The 26,844-nt window shown below is 27.3% G+C and overlaps 1 protein-coding gene across 9 annotated transcripts in view; it reads right to left on the bottom strand.

The window, feature by feature from the left end:
- Nucleotides 1-26,844, bottom strand: part of CaMKII (Calcium/calmodulin-dependent protein kinase II) — a 724,082-nt gene that overhangs the window by 172,534 nt on the left and 524,704 nt on the right. For 5 of the 9 annotated variants that reach the window (XM_075360384.1, XM_075360386.1, XM_075360388.1 and 2 more), the window contains exons 9-11: nucleotides 25,548-25,670; nucleotides 23,657-23,740; nucleotides 19,508-19,568 (exon numbers count right to left, since the gene is read on the bottom strand). In XM_075360384.1, the coding sequence (XP_075216499.1) occupies nucleotides 19,508-19,568; nucleotides 23,657-23,740; nucleotides 25,548-25,670 (268 nt within the window). The remainder of the gene's footprint in view (nucleotides 1-19,507; nucleotides 19,569-23,656; nucleotides 23,741-25,547; nucleotides 25,671-26,844) is intronic. The other 4 variants (XM_075360385.1, XM_075360387.1, XM_075360390.1 and 1 more) reach the window with 1 other exon arrangement.

Genomic DNA, 26,844 nt, shown 5'->3' with positions numbered 1-26,844 from the left:
TTATATAATTTAACTTTTTCAATAGTTTATTTAAATCATAGTTTTCAACTATCGTAGTGCATTGGAGTGGTTAAAATAGTCTTGAATAATTTTAATAGCTATAATATTAAATTAAAGGGTTGTTTATAAACTGAAGAATGACTGTTAGAAACAGGAAGAAAGTATCCCAACACTGTAAGATGAGATTGTATTAGTAATCATATATGTATTTAACAGAGAAGCAAAACTTAAGTTTGTCAGGTAGTTTACTGATCAACTCAATATCACCCATTTATATTTGTTTCTATCTTTGTCTATAACTTTTTTTAATTGTACCTGATGTTTTTTTTAAGACTGATGCTTTAATTCTATTGAAATTGAAAATTTTAATTCATATGTAATATGCCTGCAGTTAAAAGGATAGATAAATACAGAAATAAAGTATGATACAAAGTAATACTTTGTAATATGATATAAAGCAAACAGACACTTTCTTTGATCCAGTATTTATTCAACTCTAATTTGTTAAAGTATACTAAAAGATAAAAAAAAGCCATGTTAACATTAAAAATAATGTAAACTAAAAGAAAAGCCTCAACATTTTAGATCGGCCTCTTCTGGTAAATGGTGTATAAGTTATTGTAGCTCATTAAATGTTCAAGTTTCTATCAAAGGTTAATTGAAAAAGGAGACCATAATTGGCTGAGTGAAATTAAAATGCAGAGAATGTAAAAGGTCTTTCCAAATAGATCACATAAACCAAAAGTCACAACAGTAACAGCTACTACTAGTATTGAGTGGATCTTCATGTTGACACTTTTTCTTCGCAAGTTCGTCACCAGTTTTTAATAAATTTTTAGATATGGTAATATTTCTCTTCTTAGGAATCTAAATAATCAGTTTACTATATAATACTATACTTTTTATCGCTTCAGAAAGATATTTCTTACATATTTTACTACATAATATTTCTTTTACATATATTCTCATTCTTTTATTTTGCCAGAAGCAGACTAATTACTAGCTAGCAATGCTCTCATTTTGTTAACTATATCTCTTTTTTTTAATCTTGCAATAATAAGTAAAATAATCCATTAATAAATTAATATAGATATTTTAAACAGTTTGCTACAAAACTATTTTATGCTTTGAAATCATTTTTGCACGTTTCCATAAATCCTTTATTATTATTTTGGTTTTAGTAATATTTAAAAAAATCAAAGATTTATTTTTTAAATTTCTAAAGTGGTTAAAACATCCTATTTAACAACAGATATAAGTCTGATCATAATATAAGAATTAATATGTTTAGTCTCAATAAAATTAAAACATCAGTGTTTATGTTACAATCAGAAAAGATTTAGCTAAAAGAGAAAAATATATAAAAATGAATGATGATGGATGGATTAAGTTCAATACGGCTAATAGAATACAAATAGATTTTTAATTTATTTAGATATTAGGACATATATTAAGTCAACAATGATTGACAGTTTTGGGATGTAGTTGAATGTTACATTTTATATAATGCTGTATTTTATTACCAGTGTAAGTGGTCAAAAAATTTATTACAGGCTTTTATTTAGTTAGAATCAGTTTTTTCAATTATTTGCTAACTATTTTTTTTTCTAAGATGATGAATTCTGTAATATATAAAACCATTAAGCTAACTAGGATTTTAATCTAAAATCTTTTAAGTGAAAGGTAAACAACTAACGATTTTTTTTTGGGCAAAATGATAGGTGCTATCATTTTGCCCCATGGAGGGAGGCTGTACAGGAATTTTGTAATAAAGATGATAAAAGCTGTGGAAACAATTATTTATCTACTCAAGAAAGATTTAAAAAACACACTGTCACAATATTTTCTGATAAATTAGAATAAACACTGTAAGTAATAAATCAAGAACATTTGATTCCAAACAAAGTACATAATATTTAAAAAGACATGATATACAGAAGTTGGGTATACTTAGGTGATAATGGAATATTAAAAAAAGGTTTGTTTTAAGCCAAGATTATTTCAGAGAAGAGGTCGTGAGGTAACAAAGTTCAAAGAACAGATTGTAGTTTAAGCTACATTAAATCTGTTTTAAAAAGATGGAAACACAAAAGATATGAAATACAAAATTAATCAACTTATAAATAAGAACTTTAATAGTAAATATTCTCAACAATACAATGGAGTAGAACATCATTTAAGAGAAGGGTATTGCAATATAGTACCAATAAAAAACAAGAGGTATTTACAAAGATGAAACAAGAACAGGACATAAAAGAATATCCTTTCTCCTCATTACAAAGTCTTCCATTATCATCAAATTATTAGTTTAATTATAAACAAGTTTAATTATCATCAAGTTTAATTATAAACAAACAATTTTAGAAATTAATATTAAAAATATTGAACTTTCTTATAACATTAAAAATTAAATTTTAAAACGTAAATGATGTTATAAATATAAAAAAGGATAGGCTTATAATCTTATCGTCATTAAGTTGAATCAGTGTATCACAGTAACTTCGCTCTTATTCTTAAATTAATATTACCTTTCAGAAATCCTATGTAATTACATCCAAAGAAATACTTGAGGAGACAATATTACAAAATAAAAAATTAATGTTATAAAAACAATAGTATAAATAAAATTTAACTGTATGTTATTAAAATCTAAAGTATAAAATCAAAGAGGAATTGATACATTTATATTTAGTGAACTATTTTCAATATGTAGATAAGCTAAAGGGATGATCTCATAAATAATTAAGTTTTCATTTTCAACACCTTCAAGAAATGAAAAACTATCTGCTGGTTCATAAAGAGGGAAGTAGCATTAAAATTTCCCAGAATGTAAAAGTATTTTGTGCTTCCAAAAAAACATTTTGAATGTCTCCTACCTAAACAAGCCAAAAAATTATAAATTTTAGAAACACTTAAATATATTATAGTTACACTATAAAAATAAACTAGTTAGAAATAATTCATAGTAGCATGATAATGCTCTTAAAAAACATAAATAAACAAATAAAACCATCTTCTGCTTTGGAAAAAACCTTTACAATTAGCAAGTCAAATAAATAATGTAACCTTTTTTAAATTTTAATTTATTTAAAATAAAATGAAAAAAAATCTCTTTTGAAGAAACAATATAATTCTATTGATGAATTCTTATACAATAATAATAAAAAATAAAAATATCTCATATATTTATTATTTTTATGTATTAATATAAGGTTAAATTAATTTGGATTTTGTGAAATTATTCTGATTGGGTTTTATTTTTCCGTTGCTTGTGATATGTTCAGGTATATGTTAGGAAAATTTTTTTATCTTATCTGTGGGGCACCTAATCTTCCTAATATGATTCCCATGTACGATTACATACAGATTTGAATAAAATATCTATTTATTAATAACAACTCTGTTAATCAATATAAACAAAGTATATAAAGATAATTCTTCAAATGAATTTATATGAATAGTAAATTTATTTATAAATAAACAAAAAATAACAACTGAAGAACTGTAGAAGTATAGTTTTTTTTAGAATTAAAAACATTACTATATGTTCCCTCAGAACAATGAGTAGATGCATTGAATGTTTGTAACTGACTTGAAGGAAAGAAAGCAAAATAACTCCTACAACTTTAACAACAACAGAAAACAACATTAACTTCTACATATTTCAAATATTCTGGCTTGCACCGTACAAGAGCTATAGATTAATGATTACGATAATGAATTTTTTTTTAGTAGGTGAAATATGCCATGACTCACTCAGGAAAAAATGATTACAAACACTACTAAAGAACTCAATGTGTCAGTCATATATAAAAACATATATATTCATTCCAAAGAGTACCGAAAGAAGGTTTTAGGATCATCCAAAACTACTTTACTTGTTAAAATTGATAAGTACAAGTACTCATGACTGTTCCATCTTTCATGATCCAGAGGTCGTAAAGTATTTCTTGTGGTTGTTCATAAAGAAAAAAAAGGTCTCCATTCTACTAATTTTGACTGTCATTTCTGTTTAAAATTTCAAAACTGAAAGGATTACTGAAAATGGTTTAGATAATTTAGATAAAATTTATATTTTTTATTAATATAATTTTGGGTAACTGCAATTAACTTTTACAATATTATTAAAGTAATTTTTTCACATTTCTAAAAAAATATCAAAAGAGAATTTCTCAAAAATATCTCAAGGTTTTTATAAGATTTTAATGTTTGTTGCTGACAGAACTCGAACACTACAAATAAATATACTGGATGAAGTTAATAAAAATCTTAATAATTATCATTATTCATTTTTTGTGCATACTTTAAGGGCCTACAGAGAATTTTCATAAAATTAAAAAAAAAGTTTTTACTATTCACTTAAAATTATTAGTTTTCATTTTAAGCAATATGGTCTAAGGAACTTATATTGTAGCAATAATGAATTTTTACAACTATCCATTAAAAAAAAATAATAAACAGCATATAATAGTTACATGGATTCACACTTACAGAATAACCAACGTCATTCCAGATTACTCAAAACACTTTCTTTTTTAAATTTAAATCAAAGAATGCTAATTCAAGGATTCTAAATACTACAAAGAACTTCTTTTGGTTTATTACTGCAGTCATGCCTAAAAAATGCAGACAAAAGTGTGAAATTTTAGATATTTAAAATTTCATTTGAGGATCAAATAAAATAATATTTACTTATTTGATAAAACAATATTGGTTTTATAAAACAAGTTGATAAAACAATATTTGCTTTCCAATTCTTATTTATCAAACAATTACTGAAATCCTTTCTATATACTCTAAATTCCATTTTATTATTTTTGTATTAAAAAAAAAAAAAAAAGACAATTTTGACACACAAAGGCATTTGGTCAGATTTACTGAAAAAATGTAACTTACAGATTACTACAAATATAACAATAACTATTAGATGCACTATAATTACAGCACTTTGATACTGATTATTGTAATTTAGTTTATTTAAATATTTTTAAATAATTTATTTTGTTATGATTAATTCACCATATAAACTAAAACCTTGTGCATGGGAATATGAAAATGGAAATGTTATAGCATATGAAAAATGCCATTCCTAACTGGGATTTAAACTCAGGACCTCCGGATGAAAGACAGAGATGGTACGTTTCTGGGTAGGAAAAGGAGATTACTATCTCTACTAAAAATCTTAAGCAAAATAATCTCTTTTATGCTGTCTGGATTTTCAATTACAATTGATTGTAGCCAGGGAAGGGGTGAAAAATCAGTGTTTTTTCCGATATATTAATATATTTTTCGTATATATTAATGCTCATGTAAAAGTACAAAAAAAAAATTCAACCATACTACCATGAAAAGCATCACAGATAGGCTTTTGAAAACATTAAGTAACTTCGACTAATAGAAAAAAAGGCTAATAGAATGCGTCATCTGCACCAAATAATTTATGATGTATGCGAGTTTATCCAATTAGGGCATCATCCATCAGGAATTTTTTTATATTTAACAGGTTTTCCATACTTTGGAATAAAATCTGGTCAAAATGAAAATGAAGCTAATTAATATTATTTTTTTCCCACAACGGCTTTACATTATTTTAATAATCATCATCTTAATTAACATTTTTCTAATTGCTGGCCTTACCATTCTAAGAAATATTTAATTATATTTCACATGAATTTCACTATAACAATTTATTTAATATTAACTACTCCCCTTTTTTTTATTACATTATTAATTTATTATTGTATACTTTTATTACCTGCATGTAGCTTTTTAATTGTTGAAAATGAATAGCAGAAGGAAAATTTACAAACAAATAACTAATCTGTATGTTTTTTTTTATTAAATACTAATGTTTTGGATAAGTTATAAAGTGAATAAAGAGAAATAGAAAGTAATCATTAAGATTGCTTTATTATTACTATTATCTTCTTTTTCTTTTTTGCTGAAAATAAATGTTTATTAGACCTTTGTTTAGAATGAATTTATACCTGACTGACATACTTCATTAAGAACATGAGTACTATAAATAAATTACTAATATATTCCTTAAGGAACAATATAATGGGAATCTACATCAATTTTGTTGAGTTCATAATGATGTATACACAACAGGCAAGGCAACTACTGTAATTTGTATGGGTCAAGCTATTCTACTGAGATGACTCGTTAAGTTAGCACTAAACAACAAACTTATGTCAACAGACTGAAAAATTAAATTATATTCTTTGCGTTGTCTGGGAAACCAACAGAGTTTATACATCGAGTTCTCCAAGTAATACATTAACAGGTATATAAAATAAATTCCAGTAATAATTTTAATTTGAAATTACGATTATCTAACGATGAATCAGTGAAAGAAAAGTAAAGTTTGAAAGGTTTCAGAATTAAAGCAATGCTAAGCTTTTCTCAAGCTATGCTATTATATACTTCACCCTCAAGATTGTACTGAAGAATAAATTGATTACTTTAAAAAAGGCAGAATTGGGTGTTGTATATGGGCAGAAATCTTTATGATGCTACATTAGTGCTCTTTAATGGAAACAATATAATTTCTGTTCGTATTACAAGAACCTGACTTTTCTATTATTTTTTGAACATCATGTGATATCATATTACAGGGTGACTAATATGAATAGGTATAAAGCCATCCCGACAAATTTTTAATCTTTTCCATATTTGTCCGTCTGGTCAGAAGCTAAAAGAACAGTGTCTGTCCTTGCTATAAATTTGACTATTTGTTCTAGACATTAGACTGCTTAGTTCACATACACAATAATCATGCCATTAAAAAAAATATTTGCAATAAAAAATAATGATTTTAATTTACGTTAATTTTATACATCATATTTTTATGTGTCCATTTTAGTTAAATATTGCTTCAATTACCTTGCACATTTACTGTAACTTGTACAATCTATTATCATATTTATTGAATAGAACGTTGCATCATACACTTCACATTTTATCGTAAATCTTGGAAATTATCAAGAAGATCCAAACACTGTCCTTGATAAAGCTATTGGCTTTAGTACTTATTACTACTTCGAACGATTAACAGGATTTATCTGCTAAGTGATTCTTATTATCATATTTTTACTTTAAAAATTTGTAATCAACTGACTTATCATTGAACCTAAGGGTATTTAATTTTATGCCTTCACTGTGTATATTACAGTGGAAATAATTAATAAAAAGCATAAAGTATGCTGTAAATTGCAATATACAGTGAAAGTACAGGAGAATTTCTTTTTATCTGAGGGTAGCATATATATTAAAAAGAAGAATCCTAAAACTCAACACTGAGAAATTTATTTTCTTCAATCAACTCTGAAACAGTGAATCAAGAGAAGAAATTATATTACTTAAACTCAGGCAATGAAACTTCAAACAAATAAATTCATGTAACCTTACATGAATTGGTCATATTTTGTAATCCCCCACATACATTGTTCATATATTTTATAATTCCTACATATTTTGTAATTTATATGAAGTAACAGAGTTACAGAGGAAAAAATCTGTATATCCCAGAAAACTTTCTAACATAACATTTTTGCAGCCTGACTTTATTGCATTAATTTTGCATATTTTAAATGTGGATAACTTAAATTGGTCTGTTTCTAATTGTAAACAATCAAAACTAAAAAGCTGCAAAAAATTCTCTGTAAGAATACTCTAAGAATAATGATTATTGATTTCTTATAAAATCTACTTTGTCTTATTGGTGAAATTTGTAACTAGCATTTTAGATTTATAAGTACAGTGCCTGGAGACACTTCTAGAATTCAAGGAAAATAAATAAGTAATAAATATGATTCAGTAATTTAGAGAAAAGTTTCCTCAAAACTTTCAATTCAGGTAATTTTCAATTTCCGAACTTGGTTAAGTCCAAGCTATTCTTAAAATACATGTTAATTTTTTAATAGGGAGTTTGCAGAAATTTCAAAAAATACTTTTAAGCCTTTTTTGTCTTTCTTGAAACTATATGATTGATAAAAGTGATGTCTCAGAACTGACTTACCATCTCTTTGAAATTTCACTGAAAGAGAAAATTTTTCAAGAGATTATGAAATACTATTCGAGTAAAATGTTCTTAAAAAATATTTCTATGTGATCACAGATGATATAAATCTAAAAAATTCAAAAATAATAACAATTTTACTATTTAATTTATAGTGATAATTTTTAATGTCTTTTCTGTTTTGGGCAGAAATCTCTACATATTATATAAAGAATGAGCAACTTAAAACTGACCAGCCTTATCTCCAGCCCTCATGTGACACTAGTCTCGGCCAACTGTCCACAACTGAAGCACTTCCTTCAATTGTTTCTGCTTAATATACATCTAGTACAGAACAACATACAAGACTAATAAAAATTGAAATGCCACAGTACTGCGGGAAATGGAAAAATGGTTGTGGAAAATGGTAAGATAGACTTTAACCTTAATTAGTACAGCAGAGACCATGGACAATATTCAATGAGAATTACTGAAAATCCCCAAAAAAAATCTTTATGTATCAAAGTTATTATAAAAATATATTGTGAAATACAACAGTCGAACAAAATTAAATTAAATAAAATTACTTTATAAAATAAGAGTTGTCAGCCTCCATGGCAGCATGTAGAGTAACTGCCTTCCAGACAAAGGTTTGGGGTTTGAATCCTAGTCAGGCCTGGCATTTTTCACATGTTACTAAATCATCACAACAAAAAACAGGAAACTGAACCAAGAGGACAGTCTGCCATCGCCAACATGAATGAATAAAACACACCCTGAGCTATTAGGTACTTAATGCTTTAAATTTATGAACTAACATTTAGACAAGAGTCTAACTGGATAATATTGCTGATAGTAAATTAGATCCAGTATTGTATTTGTAAGTGACATAACTTGGTCTCATCTACTTGGAAAAACTAACTGAACAACAACTATTGGTGCACAGAGACCTCGTATCAGTTCAATAAGAAATAAAGAGTATGGTGTGATACTCCAGCAATCATAGTTTGGAGGCTTTTCATTTGATCCGAATATTACTTCAGAGATTTTAACCTTTTCATTAGCGGGTTTTTAAGTTTTCATGCATGAATGAGAGTAAGTTTATTTTTAAAAATAAAATAGCAGCACCAACCTAACATAAAATAAATGAGGCGGTATTAATACGGGTTTGCTCCTGAGCCAGTAAATTCAAAAACATATATTTACGGAATTATTCTCTGGTGCCTCCTAGAAAAACTCTATATATAGATGATTGCTAATGAAAAGGTTAAAGATCATTTAAGTGAACTGAGGAAGTTAACTACTGAGTTTACATGTGGTTAAAATTCTTAAAACAGCAACCATAATAATTGAAATAATGCTACGTCAGTAGTAATAGATAGCATGTCATAACAATAATAAAGTGTACATTAATCTGAACTTCCAATTATCTACATTGGTAACTATTTCACAACATATGCCACACATTAACTACTACTGTCAGTTGATAGAATGAGCTGGCTGTTCATTTTCTGTTATACTTTGTGAATAGAATAAACAACTAAACCAAAATTTCTGTTTCTTATTCAAGTTAACAGAAGTGTTAGAAACTTATTAATGACAAAGATTTCTACCTACAGGCAGTAGTGACTACTTTACAAATTTATTAGGCAAGTGAAATGTGCTGTCTTTTTTTAATTACATTATTTGAACAAAGTTAAGACTAAAATTTTCTTTATGTTATAAATAATCAGGACTTATTTTCCCATTAATTAAATTATTAACGCAACTGCTTTTATATTAGCTTGGACAAACTTTCAGAAAATTTTAATAATAAATTGATATTTATAAATTAATATTTAAAGATTATCTTTAAAAATATTTTTATTTACTTTGAATTATTTACAACATATTAATTTTTTATTTAAAAGATAGTTACCTGATTAACTGTAAAAGATATAAAAAAAAGAATTTTAATAAAATAAAATTTTTTATAGTAAATTTTCTAACATTTTTGAATACAAGATGCAGTTATAACAAGTGTGTGTATAATCTAGGGTATAACTTTAGTACATATAACTTGTTTCATTCAAAAAATTTGCTGATACAACACAGTTTAGCAAACTTTAGTGCAGCATAAAGTAGTATGAATCCATTCCATGGTTTTTAAAAACAAAGTTTAGCAAAATGCAATTTCTTATGTGAAATATCCAATAGTAGAATTTTTTTAATATTATTATTATTAAAATAGGTTTTGGTAATAATAAAATGAACACATAAAAATTTTTATAGGGCTAACATCACACAAAACTTCAACTACCATTGTGTATGTACTGTATCATTGGATAATCAGCTGTACTCCACCAATATACGAATTCATGTGAGAGCAAGAATAACATTGTTAGTAGTTTAGCATATAAATATAAAAAAGTCAATGTAAGTAAATTGTGTTCTAAAAATCAAATTATTTAACTATTAAAAAAATTGTAACTAGTAAATTACAGAAGAAATTTTTATTTTAGTTAATACGTTGGATTAAATATGCTTATCATACGTTAGTGCACAGCATTAACTATTACTATTTTATTACTGCATCAACAACATCCTGTAATTGAAAATTTTTGTAATGATCCTCTACTATGATACATTCTCATAGAAGAAAGTAGATATAACTTACAAATAAATTACTCTACATATACGCAATTCTCTACAGTTATTAGTTTTGTTAAAAGCACACCGACATCATAACATCAATGGATTAAAGTATTACTGGTAACCTGAATGACATCAATGTTCCATTTAATATAGGTAGCACTGAAAAGATAAAAAAATTTAGCTCATATCAGTACAGGGGAAGACATTCTTTGATCTAATGATGTCGTTACAGTGGAAATGCATTTACTAATAAAAAATAAAATGACCAATAAATATTAATATGATAAATGTTCAATTTACAGCAATCCGTAAAACATTAATGTATTAAAATAACTCATGTTTTATACATTGTTGCAACAATAATATTGACATTGATTGGAAGAATGTATAAAAATTATATTAGTATGAATTTTTATTTAATATTTTATTTAAATATTGTTATTTAATAAAAAAAAAAAAAAATTATAAGTAAATAATCTAAAAATGCATATATACAAAATATAATATGTACCTAAAGCGAAATACATTAGACCTACGTAGCAAAAGCTAAGCCAATATTTATTTCATTATTTACTTTGAGTTTAAAGTGCATAAACATTTATGAGTACTTAATATAATCTGATATTTTTCATTTAAAAGAAACATCATACAATCATTAACATATAATCATCAGATTATAATGATTATATACAACACACTACAAATTGTACAAATCAATTTTATTAAAAACAAGTCAAAATTTATAAAAAAATAATATTATTTTTCTGTTTACAATTTTTCAGGGGGTCTGCTGTATTGAATATATATATTTTTTAAATCTATGCATATATCATTTAAATTAAAATAATAATAATAAAAACCAGAGTTACAACTAAAAGTATAGCTTAAACTAACTGCTAATAATGCTGATAAATAGATAAATTATTATTATCTATCTCCTAATAACATATTTCTACCCATTGCTAACAGTTGTTATTGATGCATCTGTGAGCAGTAGGTACAGAAGTATAGTTTACTAATCAGAAAGGGGAGTTGAGATTTAATTTTTCTGTTTTACTACTACAAACTAAACTAATATTATGTTTGTGACAAAATATTAGAAAAATTTGTTGGAAATTTTATTCGATGACTTCAGAGAACCATAATAAGAAATGAGGCAATAAGAAATGAGACTAGACTGTAACATACGGAAAAGAACATATTGAGTCTGCTCAATATAAAATATATTCTTATATACTCCAGTGATTAGGATTGTTAAATTAATACTCAATCAAAGAAGTTAAACACAGACCAAAGGATAATAATATGAAAAACATCTCTTTCCAGACAAGCAGGCAAGACTACAAAGCAGATTTTTGAAGGTATGACACTCACACTTTTTCTTATTTGATATTTACACGATTTTAAGTGCCAGAAACTAAACTGCATTCCTTATAAAGTGATGGTTCAACAACATAAAGAAAATCTAGTAAAAGAAAACAAAAGATAAAATCACAAATAATGCTGTATTTAATAAATTGGCTCCTGCCAATCAGTGAAATTAATTAATGCTGAATATTAGTACAACTTGTTAAAATAATTTAGAAGGGAAAAACTGTAAACTCCAAGGTTTATGTTATGTTTCTTTACTCTATGAATGGTTTAAGTAATTTTGTACAGAACCAAAATTATTGAGATTAGTACAATAACTTCTGCTGTGCTTCTAAACTGTACAATAACACAGTTTAAGTTTTTGATAATCCAAAACGTTATCATTGTATTCATAGCCAGTAAAGAATTAAACTAAATTTCATCAAAAAAAAATTACATCAAAAATAACTTTTTAAAAATAATAATTTTTTCCTGACCAAAAAAACGATTATTAAAGAATGTTTAATTAAAAATTATTATTTTGCACTTTCCAGAGTAATGTCTCATCATTTTTTTTTCACTGTGATTTAGAAAAGAATAAGCAAAGTTATTAGCCATCTAGATTTAGATCAGGAAAAACAGTACATTTTATCCTGAACAATTCGGTATGTTGTATGAAACTAATATGATGTGTTACAGGAATTTATGTTTAAACGACTTATTACACCTCTAAATGTTTATATCATCTAGAAAATTGTTATTACCCATCAAAATCTACATGACAAAGAATGTTTATTCATTTTATTAGAAAGTTCATATCTATTAACAACTATCAGAATTTTGTTCCATTACAATGCAGTTGCTGTTACTATGCTTTCTTCAATAAATGTTGTGCCAGGTTAATAAAAAAAAAAAACTGAAACAAATTGCTTAATACAAAATGGTTGTACACTTTGGGTACAATATATAAGTTGAGAAAATATAAACTGTGCATTAATACTAATGTTAACTGTACATTGTCTTAACATGAACAGTACATTAACATTTACACTGTGTACTAACTTGATTGACATAAATCAACTTTCAAAATTTTTAAACTTAAAACACTAAAAGTAGATTAAACTGATGTACTTCATTAAACTGTTTCTTTCATATCAATTTGATATGGTTTTTAAGTACAGGAGAAATTACACTAAGCAAAATAGGACAATTTTTTCTTTCAATTTGTGTAACATCAATACACTGGTATAAAAATTTTGTCCCAGAGCAAGTAGAAGTGGTTTCTACATGTATTTTCCCCTTTGAATTCAAAAATGTTAACAGAATTTTTCTATCACCCATAGTTTTCAAGTTACCCCCTGTTCAGTGTTATAAATGTTATGGAAATTATACAATTATGTTTTGGTATTATGCATTTATAATACATAAATGAATGCAAAAAATGTATTGATAACAATTTAAAAATGATTAGTTTGTTATGAAAGAAGGTCTGCAATGGCATAGAACAATCGACTTAGTCATAAATACTGGATGATGCAGTTCTAAAATGAGTCAGAAGATGGCTTTCTTACAGACTTAGTCATCATTTTGTCAATGTGATGTCACACAAACACCTGTTTTGATTATAATGTCCAGTATAGTTACTGGTTCAAGCCATAACCAGACTCTGTTCAGTGTTCATTCTGTTGACATCTGTATATCTTTCGTATGTATGTGCTGACATAATATAGTTCAGTGTAAATGTCTCTCTGTTATGACATTAGAAATTGTGTAAATCTTCTGGGACACTTTTTCAATATTTGTGGTAATATTTAAATTTTAGAAACATAGTTTTACTCCTCTCATTAAAAAAATATTATGAGCTTTATTTTGACTGCAAAGTTGGTGACCAAGACAAACATTGGGCCCCTCAATTCATTGTGCTACTTGTGTTTGACACTTTACAAGCTGGTCAAAGGGTTCATGAAGGTGAAATTTGATATGTATTTTACTGATGCAAATGTCTGCCGAGGTATTTACATCGGTGGCATCCTGACCGAGGCCTGGCTGATGACTGTGAGATGTAATTAGTTACAAGGGTCTAAAGACGACCTCTGGTAAAGTCCCTCAGGGCTTGGAATGGAGGGGATGGTGTGGTGACCGATAACGTCACAAGGTGGGTGTCTTCCCCCTATGGGGTTGGGATGGTACAAGGGTTCTCAGCAAATGAACTTTACTGTTCCAATGATTTGGTTAGAAGCAAAGGATCCCAACTGACTGCTACTTTTGTCTGACTAATATTGCAGGCATTAAATCAGTTGCAAGCACTGAGGATTCAAAATCAAAGCACACTATTTCATATCCTAATTTACCATCTGCTATGAAGCCTATGGCTCACAGTGAAGAATTGCCTAAGCTTAAACCACCAGAAAATATCATACTTTAATATGATCAACAACACAAAGATTTGGCAGAGGATAATGATGATGTAAGCATTGATCCAAACTATGTATTGGATAATACATAGTTACAAGGGTCAAGTTTCGTGTTCATCTGATGAACCACATTTACTGACACAAGGGGACTACAATGACCTTGTATGAGATTTGAATTTATCAAAAAAGGGGGCAGAACTTTTAGGCTCATGATTAAAAGGTTGGAATTTCCTCCTCCTCCACCATGAAACAAAAATATGTGTTTTTAGAAATGGGCATAATGACTTCATTCTTTGTATTTGAAGATGGGCTTGTTTTTTGTAATAATCCTTTGCTCGTAACGGAATCATTTGTCTGTGAGTATATAAAAGAGGAGTGGCGTTTGTTTATTAATTCATCCAAAGCTAGTCTGAAAGCTATGCTTCTGCATATTGGGAATGAGTTTCCATCAGTGCCAATAGCTTCTGCTATGGACCTGAAAGAAACTTACATGAACATGAAACTTCTGCTAGACAAAATGCTATTAGATTCACCCATTTTCTTTTTCAGGACAAGAATAAGAAATAAATCAAATTTTGAAAACCAATGTAATAATTCCCATCTTCTCCTCTCCGAGCAATGGCATGTCTTGAGACAACAATATGATGAAACATCTAAAGAACAATGGTAACATTTGCATTGAATCTAATTAAAATTACCTTTACTATAGTTAGTTGTAGTTGAATCTGGTTCTTGCAACGTTAACACATTAAAAATCACTTGATTACAATAATTACAATGATTACAATAATCAGTCAGCCTCTCACTTATCCAGTGGCTCAAATAATAATTAATAATCAACTTTAAAGTACCATAAAAGCCTTACATTATTATCAGCAGCCATGAATATATTAGCTCTTTTACTACACTGTTTTTGTTAATAATTGATTACAAAATCAACATTAAATATTTATATTATAACTAATCTCTATTCAGTGAAAGTTAACAAATCTATAATAAAATACTCATAAGTTAACACACTTTCAGACACAAAATGTATATAAAGTTGAATTTAACTAAAATGCAATTAATTTATGATTATTTACAATATAATAAATTAAACTATTTTATCAGTGCTTTGTTGAACAATAGCAGCGACATTGATTATACCCAAATGCAAATCTAAATATGTATACAGCTAAAAACATTTTCAAATGCAGACGACATCATTTTTATTTTTATACACAGAACACCAATAATGCAGGGCATATTCAAATATTTATCAGCATGGATGCAATATTAAATCAAAACAAGACTATTCCATAAAAATGTTTATAATTTTCAAGTAGCACTAACAAATAGAATTAGTTATTTTCATAAAGAATGAAATTATCATGTATTTAAAAGACACAATTATAAATTAATAATTATGGAAAATAATAAGAGAAACACATCAGCAATATCTATATACCATGAATTATGAAAATATACATCTTATGGAATGATTAAAAGTAAGAGCTAATATGAAAAATGTGTGCTAAAAAATTGCTAAAATTATACAAATATTTGTATTAATTATGCTTTTTTAAACACTGCAGCAAAAAGTATTTTTAAATATGTAAAACATTACAAATCCCATTAATGAAAATGTATATTAATTTTACTTGCAAATGAGATAAAATGAAATGAGCAATTATGAAATGTGATAACCAAAACATTTTTATTATATATATTTAAAAACTTTATATAGAAAAATGATGTAATTGATCTACACCTTTAATATCTAATACAGTAGTAGCCTTGTTTTGTTTCCAACACTAGACTTAAACAATCCACAAAAAAAAGAGATGGTTCTTTTTATGACAGGTTATGTTTTAGAAATTTATTCAGTCCATTTAATTGAAAAATATGATAAATTATTCAGCCTGAGTAATTTTCATTAAAAAAAAAAAAGTAGGATAAAATAATTGAAAATGTAATCCCTTTACTGTGCAGTGTGTGTGTGTATGTATGCGCAAGCTTAAAGATTTATTTAAAAAAAAGCAAAAGTCTTTGCGTCAGGCTAATAATATATCTTTAATAAAATGTATTAATGTATAGAAATTTAAAACATGCACAGCCTTAAACAATTTGACATAAATAAATTAATTAGTTCTAGATTACTTTAAATTAATTAATTTATTTATTAACCCAGTTCATTGTGTACATATGTAATCTCCCTTTTAGTACAGAAATAATGTTCAATATAATTTTTATTTATGTAGAGAAAACAGATTTAAATATAAATAATTGTTATATGAAAATTCTTGTACCGCTCTACCAATAAGAAACTATAATTTTCTTATTTTAGAGAGTTTTTCAAAAACTTTCTCAATTTCTCAAATCTTACCAGAGCAGTAATATGTAAAGTTACAGATTGAAGATTGCCTGGATCGTTATACAGAACTAATTTTTAATCCAATATTTATTTAGGTGGATAGATATGGAAAAAGAATCATGTATTTTTTGCAGACAATAATACTTGTTCTTTAAAGTTAGCATTTTGTTTCAACACACAAAAAAAAATCTTGAGTAAATGAGAAATTGATTGTAAAAACATTTATAGTCAAAATTCATAAAAGTAAAACGGTACAAAAATGTTCCACGTTTTATTTCACATGCTTCTAAAGTGCAATTTAAAATCATTTTTTGTTTATAAATACATCAATAATAAATAATACATTATATATTTAGCACCATTTTAAAAACATTTTTACCAATTCCCATTTTACAACAAAAATCATGCAAAACAAAAATTTAATTATGTTATGCTAATCCCAACATGCTTTTAATTACAATAATAATTTAATTCTTAAGAACCATCTCCCTTTTTAAAACTACTGATAACTACTACATAATATTATGCAATATGGTTAAGGTGAAAAGCTAAAATTTCACTAAGTTAGACACAAGCTAACTTATCAACAAGAAGTATAGTACTTGTTTTAATGTGAACTTTTCGTTACAGTGACATAGTTGAAAGGTAGTGTAATGCTAAACATAAGAGTAGTGAATGTAATGACATTTATTTAGTCGTGAAGTATTATTTTCGTGACTGGTTCATGGATTGAAGAGATCAATTCTATATTAAAATTTTAAAAGGATTCTAAGGTTTTATGTAAACTGTAATGGCTACATAAAACAAGAAAACAATTACATGAAAAATAAACTACATTCCACTATAAACCGGAAACTAATTCTACATAAACACTATAAACCTATATTATGAATTAACATAATGTCGTTTCATTCGTTTAATGAAATACTAATACTCATGTTAACTAGAATAAAATAAATATCTTAATAAAAATAAGATGAACATTTCAGTAAAAAATATATAAAAATTATTTTTATCTACTATTCTGTCTAAAATAACAATTATTAAACAATAAATTAAAAGAAAATAACTTTAAGGGAAACGAAACCTTCAAATAGTTCAATACAGCATTAATAAGAAAAAATTTTATAAGAGAACATAAATAAAAAATAATGTACTTAAAAGGTAACATATTTCATTTTATACTGCAGTAGACTTCAAACACAATAGATTTACTTACTTTGATGTCATTAAATCACCTAATTCACAAAGTGATAGATACAAAGATGTTACAATTAATGAATGCTTAATACAACATTAACTATTGAGTAAGATTTTCCTGCTAAAAAAAAATTATCCAAATGAAGTTACTATATCATGCCAACTTACTCTTTATCATCATAAAAATTTCTTCCTACCTTTTTTTTAAAGTCCCAAGAGTAAAATGCTGGTAAGTGGCTCACCAAAGCTACATCCTAACTGTAAGAATTAGCAGTGAAATTATAATCACAATTAGTAATAACAAAGTGTGAAAACTTCATTTCATGGGGCATGTTTTAAACATGAAATAATAACATCAAGGGAATATATATCTTTTATAGCTCCATTAAAATATATAATAAAAAACATGGTGTTATATACCTCTTTATTTATTAAGTAACATCTTTGTCTATAAATTATAGAATATAACCTTAGATCCCAGTGTAATCAGTAAAATAATTTATAAATTACAAAATATCTTCAGCTACAATAAATTCTTTATTAATTTAATTATTTCTAGAGTAGAATAAAATAAAGAAAATTGTAACCCTGTTAAAATTTTGAAAAAATGACTGAAATGTATCAATTTAAATGATCTACAAAATTATCATCGACCCTTGAACCAGTCATGTATTATATATATGTTAATAACAACATATATAGATGTGCTGACAGAGGAATTCCTAACACTTAAAATAAATAGCTTGTATATGTACACTGTTTAAAAGATTTAAGAAAGGAAATGTTGATAAGGATTTCCAAGGAAGAAGGAAAAAAGCCTTTACAAGAGATCTCTTACACAGAATCACACCAAAAGGGGAGTAGACGTTAACAACCTCTTGGTACAAAAAAACGTACAAAAATATGTTCACCTCCATGTAAGACAGTGAAGAAGAAGAAAAATACAGAAGAAAACTAAAGTTAATACAGTTTCAGAACAATCAAAACATTATGTGTATATATATATATATAAAAAAAACAAAAAAAACACCTCCCTCAGTCTGATGCATAGGTAACATTAAAAAAAAAGCCTTAAGAACTGTACAAAATATGCATAAAAATAATTAATATAAAAAATTAAGGAAAGTATTTTATTAATGCATTTTCATAACCTGAAAATACAGAAAAAATAAATATTTAAATTAAAAATAGATTATGAATAATTTCGCTGAAATTTTTTTATAAATATATATATATATATAATATTTTCAGTTAATTAGCAAACTAGCTAACATGTCCATTCAGTTTGTACCTTTTAAAAATGGGACATGCAAGGATGAGTAACTAAACAGAATAGACATCCAACTTTATAGAAAGTTATCCTTTTATTAATTAAGGTTAAACTGAATGTTGATTAAATATACCGCGCTAACTCAAACATCAGAGAACTACTTTCTGCATAATAAAATCTTAAGTTGAAAGTTAATGAAATAAAAAATTGTAATACCCAGTTCTTAAGACTTAGTGTATCATAAAATGGAAGACTATGGTAGCCAGGGTCCTTGAGGTACTTACCATGTGTATCATACTTACTGGAGAAGTTTCTTGTAGCAAGCATTGTTGTCAAAATCGCGCCCTAAAATAGAAATGGAATTAAAAAAATAATTACTATAAATTATATAAAATGATAATTTAAAAAAATATATTTTTAATAAATTAACTTTAGAAATTTCATGTACAAAATAAAAGTGTTTATATGTTTTTGAAACATATTTAATAAAAGTTAAAACAGTACTGTACCATAGCAAGTCAAAGAGGCTGGCCTTCTGTGAGTTTATTGTCCCCTTGTTCTTCCCTCCATTTTCCTTTAACAACTGTGATGAGAGTCAGGTTAGCCACCTTGGTTCTATCTACAGATGGAACCAAGTATGACTCTAGTCATGCTGTCAACTTTTGGTAATTAGTACAGCATAAAATTCTTTACTGGTGATTAATAAAGTAGTGTGATCCCACATGCCTTCAGAAAAATCAAGTTCTGTATCCAAGTTTCCTATCCAGGGGTTCTACAAAATGCCACACTAACGTCTTAGAAGTCTACTGGGTATAGCCAAATCTTCTATTCCTATTCTATCTTTTTATTTTTAACAAATGCATGCCAAAAGTTTTACTTTGTTGCTGAATAGGAATATATGAAACAAATAATTTTCTTGACACTACATCATATACATCTGCCATCAAAACCGCACTCTTAAATCAATATAATGTAGAAAACCAACAAGATGGACATATTTAGGTTGTTAAGATGCATTTAACAAACTTACTGAAATCACATAACTAGTCTATTTGCTGTTATAAGTATAATCCAAACTATTTAACACATACATTTCACCAGATTATATAAAGAAATCAATAATATAAAATAAATATCACGCACAAATTGATAAAAAATTACACTCATTTAACAACTGATACACAAAAAATAAAGACTGGAGAAGATGACTCACACATTTAAAAAGCTAGGTAGAATTTATGCTTCAGAAGAAAAAAAGTAAATTTTTAAACACAAAACAGAAACAGTCAAGTATAATATTACCCTAGAGAAACACAAAAACTGAACTGCTCTACCTACATAATCTTTTTCAACAACAGGATGCAGCTTCAAACAAAGTATTAAATACTTTATATATGATACTTTGTTATTATAACTCCATAATAACATAATCAATGTTTGTCAGTCATCTTAAAAAATGTATATCGCAAATCCAGTATAAAAAGAGCAACAATTAATAATTTTATGCATACACAAAATTCACATCTGAACACCCATGAACAATAATACTTAATGCCATACTGAGTGAACAAACCCAATTCAAATCTAACACACTTTCTAACAACATTCTAAACATGTATCTTGCTAATTCATGAAAACTTCTAGCAGTATCAGTTGAACCCGTCTGCAAAGTGATTGAATGAATTGTTACAATGTGAATTTTAAAATAATTTATTAAATTTGTTGCTAAAAACAACAATTCTACATAATTAAAACTTTAGTTACAACTGCAGATGAACTGAATTTATTTACAGTGAATGTAAAACAAGTATATTTCTAATACAAATTCAAATATATAATACTAAATTAATAAGACTATAAATTAATATTTCCATAACGTGCTTGGAAGCACTATATTAATATAGTGCTTCCATTTAATATCACAAAGCAATACTGCAACATTTAGTATAAATAAACTAGAATAAGGGAAGAGTTTATAATCTATACACCCTTGAAAAAAAATTTATTTTATAGATTTTTTTGTTAAAGAATATTTTTATTTTTCCTTCTGCCATATGCATAATGAAAAGTCACTGAACTTTTGAAAATCATGCAAGTGAATGTAAGGTTTATTTTCTAAGAAAGTGGAGCTATGTGGCATTTTTGTTATAAAACACTATGAACAAAGGTACTAGATAAAAACTTTGAAAGACTTTTTGAATTTATAAAACTTATACAATTTATTTGATCACAATTAAACTTCTATAAAAAAATAATTTAAAGTTTAGAAAATTATAATTATTACCTAAAATAACTGATGTATACAAAAATAAATATTGACAAAATTATTTTATAGGAAAAAGGAAATACAGTAGAAGAATAAATTTTAATTAACATCAATCATTTGACAAATGAGTTAATAGTATAAGCGGAGTAAAATTTTATACTTCAATTTTATTTGTTTAAATTTTGTATTACTCTTTCAGTCAAATATTAACAGGTGTTCCGTTCCTAGTTGGAGCCAGCTAGAGCTGCGTTCTAGTTTCTATTAGTACTGGCCTGCAAGTCAGTTTTATACTTTCATTCGAGTGAAGAATCCCGTATGGCATGGTCATGCATTCTCTTAGCCTAATATAACTTGATTTGTGTAGTATTTTAAGTGTGTCTAATGCGAAAAAATTAAATTCAACTATCCTAGAAGAACATGGTTTCATAATTTCATCCGAACACCAATGCAGTCCATTCTAGCTCTAAATACTTAACCACAGATTAAGTTCCACTTGTATCAAGTGTGATGCACACTGGTTGTTACCGATGATCCATATGCATCATTTGAGTACACAAAACATATGCCAGTTTAGAGGTATGTGTATCAATTACAACCATAATTCTATACAATTTCTATGCATCAGCTGTTAGCCTGGGCTACAAGTAACATTTATATTATACCGGGTTGTAGTTGAGTTGATCGTGGTTAAAGTACCAAGAATTACTTATATCCGTAACAAGCGGCACAAGTATGGGATTAAAATTTTCAATCTCTTCATTTCAGGTGGGTATACACATGCTTTAAAAGTACATGGTGGCAAAGAATATAATAAGTCTAACTTAGTGTCCCAAAGCACAATAATAGAGATGATGCAACCACTGTTAGATGAGGGAAGAGAACTGTACACAGATAATTGTTACATCTTGGTAAATCTTGCTCATGAATTATGTAAACTTAAAACACACCTTATTGGAACACAAAGAAAAAACCAGAACCCAAAACCTGTTCTCAATGCTAAACTAAAGAAAGGCCAAATGAAATACCTTGAAAGCAATACCAAGGCATGATAAACATTACGTTTATCATGCCAAGCTGAATATAATCATATTCATCCTGAATATATCATATTATATATTATATATAATATGATATATATATGAATATATATTATATAACATATTCATGCTGAATATAATTCTTTAAAAGGTTTTATTGACGTTTCTGATCAAGTGGCGTTGTATAACTCAACTGTGCATAAAGCGATTAGGTGGTATGGAAAAGCAGGATTGAAATTTTGACCAATACACCAATAATAAATGCTTATATAATATGTAAAAGCAGAGAAAAAATCAATAAGTATAACAAAATTTAGAGAATAAATAGTTTTATTGCTAATTTCTGCCGATGAAGAATATCCAGTACGAAATGTCACTGTTGTTAAGAACATACTTGATAACATAGATAAAAGAGTCCGCTGCACTATTTGCTACTAGAGGTTGTCAAAACAATACAGAAGAAATCATATTGCTAAGCATGCAAAGAAAGTAAAGACAAGTTGTTCTAGGTGTGCTGTTTTAGCAATTTAACAACAGTGTTTTTTCAAGACACACATCATCACAAAGAAATAATAATTTTCTTTGACTTCTATATTAAGTGAAATTTAGTGATTTTGTGTGAAGTGTTACAAAGTCATCTGTGAAAACTGTGATTAAATGTAAAAAATAAACAAATATAATGAATAAAATACTAGTATTTTGTAAATCTAGGGAATAAAATTGTGAATTATTGATATATAAAAAACAGGTTTAATAACAACAAAAAATAAATTATTGGTAAGTTAACTTTAAATTGTTGTTTTAGTCTATGTCATAATTTTACGGTATTAGTAAGGAATTTTATTACATTTTTTACTGTTGTCCCAATATGATGCATGCAGGCTGCAGGTAACAATTCTTTTAAAAACAAACCAACAGTCTGTGTACATCAAAATTGGACTTTTCTAAAAAAAATATTAAATGTAGAACAAAATTCCAATACAAGTAATACAACTACTAAAGGCATTTTTTTTCATTTAGATAAGAAACGATTTTTTGGGTTGTGGGTGTGGTTCATGATTTTTTACCTGGGATTTAATCTGTTAATTAAAATTAAACTAAATTTAAAACAATCAAAAATTGAGACATACCTTCAACTTGCGCCTAGCATTGAATTTCTTCAAACAGTCCACTGTTTCTTGTCTGTGAACCACAGATGCCACTCTTTCTCGTTGCTGTAACAGAAAATAAATCATTCAAATAGTTAATTAAAATATGAATATCATGCAGAATATACTTAATTTAATTTTAATGAAATAATTAATAGATGTTTTATAAAAATCAATAGGTTTGTAATATGTGAAACTTCTCAAAATGACCACCCCAACTCCAAGTAAGGAGTTGTTTTCAACTCCTTAAACAATCACAAAGAAAGGGAAACCATAAATCTACTACATACATTGCTTTTGTACTTACTAAAACCAACCACCCTACAATCTGGGGTTTGCAAATATATTGGTAGAGGGCGCCAAAGTTAACATAGCATAAACCCGACAATGCGCGGAACAACTTGAACAACTTGTGTGTGTGAAGAGGGAAGGTGACCATGGTAGCATTCCTGTCTAGTGCTTCATTTGGTTGTAATAAAACAGCATTGCCTTTTGTTAAAACAGTATTTATAGTACTCCATACTACTTCTGCAGTTGGTGTATTTTCATTTAGAATTACCATGTATTGAATTACAGTGTATAATGACTGAACCAAGATCTAACTGTAGATTGGGATGGGGAGTCAGTATAAGAAGCCAGACTAAATATATTATAATGAATATCTACAAAAAAAATTCAGAGGAAAATCCCGATATGTTACATTCAGAAATACAGGCTCACGCTGCTGATTTATGTGGCATTCAGTTCACATGGTGCGAAAAATTGTAACTGAAAAAATAAATTTGGTGAAAATGAAAGTTTCATTACACCAGGAAAATCTCAAAAAAGAATTAAGAAAAAAATTGATAATTTTCAAAGATGTGCATTCAGGAACATTGTATATAAATTTCATGTACGCCAAAAAAATTACTGATTACTGATGTTAAATAACTAGTTAGAGGTTTTAAAAGCAAAACATAAAGATTCAGATTTCAAATTTACAAATGAAACGTTAAGAAAATCTTTACGAAATATGGGTTTTAGGTGGAAAAAGACTGCTGACAACAGAAAGTTGCTAGTGGAAAAACACAATATTTGTTTAAAAAGCATAAATTATTTACAAAATTTACACAGGCATAGAAACAATAGCCAAGTAATTATTTTTTCTGACGAGTCCTACATTCATTCAACTCGCACAAAAAGTTTTGACTTGACTGATGACTCAGTTCATGGTTACAAGAAACCTAACTGGAAAGGACAGATTGATAATGGTGCACACTGAAGAAGTCCCTAATACTATTTTAATATTCAAATCGGTTCAGAAACAATGTGATTCCCATGACAACATGAATTCAGATAAGTATGAAAAATGGTTAAAAACAAAACTGATTCCAAATCTTCCACCTCGTTCAGTTTTTCAATACATTGTACCATAATAACAAATTACACCAGGTTCTGAACTCAAAACTGTAGAAAGCAAGTGTTATTGGAATGGTTCCAAAGTAGAAATATTCCATGCTCAGTGCAGATGTTAAAAGTTCAACTTTATCAATTGGTGAGGTAAAATAAAGTGCGCTACAAACAATTTTATTTTGACAAAATATTGTAATTTATGGTCACAGTGTTTTAAGACAACCACTATTATATTTTGAACTTAACCCGTTCAAGCTGATTTGGGCAAGAGTAAAGAATCAGACAGCTGAAGAGAATGTTTTACCTTAGCAAAATATTGATGAAGTTAACCAAATGGCAGAACAAAAATTTTGTTACTTCTTAATTACCCACTGAGTTATGAGAGTTGAAAACGGTTGATGGTTAATTTATGCAGCATTAATCAGTATAATTAAAAACACTAAAATACTGTTTCAATTTATAAAAAAAAAAAAAGTCTTACGCAAATCCATGGGTGCTTAAGGGCTTCAGCCGCAGTTATCCTCTTGGAAGGGTTTACTGTTAACATCTGGTTGATAAGGTTTTTTGCATCTGGAGTGACTGTGTCCCACTCTGGAGATGGATACTATAATATAATACATAATAAGCATCAATAAATGTTAACCTAAAGCTGATAAAAAAAAAAAAAAAACATTACAAATAAAAAAAATACATTACAGGAATGAAGAACTTGAAAAGATCTAATATATACGGATACATGATGATGAGAACCACATCTGGATTATTATTTGTAATCATAAACAACTTACAACTTTAAAAAAAAATTATATTTAGTTATGTTATTTTAGAAAATATATTTTTTCTGGAGATTTAAGGAAAAGTGGCTGTCATCTTATCATAATACCAATTTTTTTTAAATCACCATCATGGGTAAGTAACAATAATAGAATTAATAAATTCAGTCTCTTCATTGAAATGGTTCATCAAATATGTTTCATGAACAAATGATGAATTACAAATCTGCAGCAGAAATTAACAACAAATACAAAGTTGTGTCAATAATTACTAAGTTTATTAATCTTTTAAATAATTCAAATTGGCCATAGACCACTATAGGCTAACTGATAGCCATTAGCTTAAATAAGTTATTTTGTCATTTGAATGTAACTTTGAATATTAGTGTCAAAGGCTACTTCACATAAAAGCATTATATCAAAGCAATTATTTTAGGTTGATAGAGATGATTCAATTGTTTTTCACATTGTTTTGTGTATGCATGTATGTGTGCATGTGTGTGATATTCTGTGTGTACAGACACACACACACACCTCAATGCTTCACCTTAATGGTGATCATATCTTACCACCAGATATTCACATTAGTTGTAAATATTTTTCCTAAAAAAAAATGATCTTCTTTTCTTATGTGGAGGGCAAGGAATCATTTGAAAATTGTTAGATAGAGGATCCCTTCCATAAATATTTAATGTTAGAAGCTGCAATATAATTCACTCATGGTTTATTATTAACTTTCCTTGAAAATTTTCTAAAAATAATACCACTGATATCATCTGACAAGCAAAAATTAGCCGATAGAAATATTTCAAGTTGGTATACAAGTAGACTTGTTTGCATAACATTTTAACAGCAAATCATGAAAAGATTGTATTATGAGTATAATATACACAGGTTTAATTTAATATCCATAAATTTCAACTAATTAATTTTCTTAAATAATTTTAATTTTATGATGTTGGCCAATCAGTTTTTCAACATAGAAAGGGTCCTGCGAAGACCTAG

The sequence above is a fragment of the Lycorma delicatula genome, chromosome 3 (assembly GCF_047948215.1).
Source record: "Lycorma delicatula isolate Av1 chromosome 3, ASM4794821v1, whole genome shotgun sequence".
Lineage (NCBI taxonomy): Eukaryota > Metazoa > Arthropoda > Insecta > Hemiptera > Fulgoridae > Lycorma > Lycorma delicatula.
The sequence above is the reverse complement of the archived record's forward strand: the minus strand, read 5'-3'. Positions and strand labels throughout refer to the sequence as shown.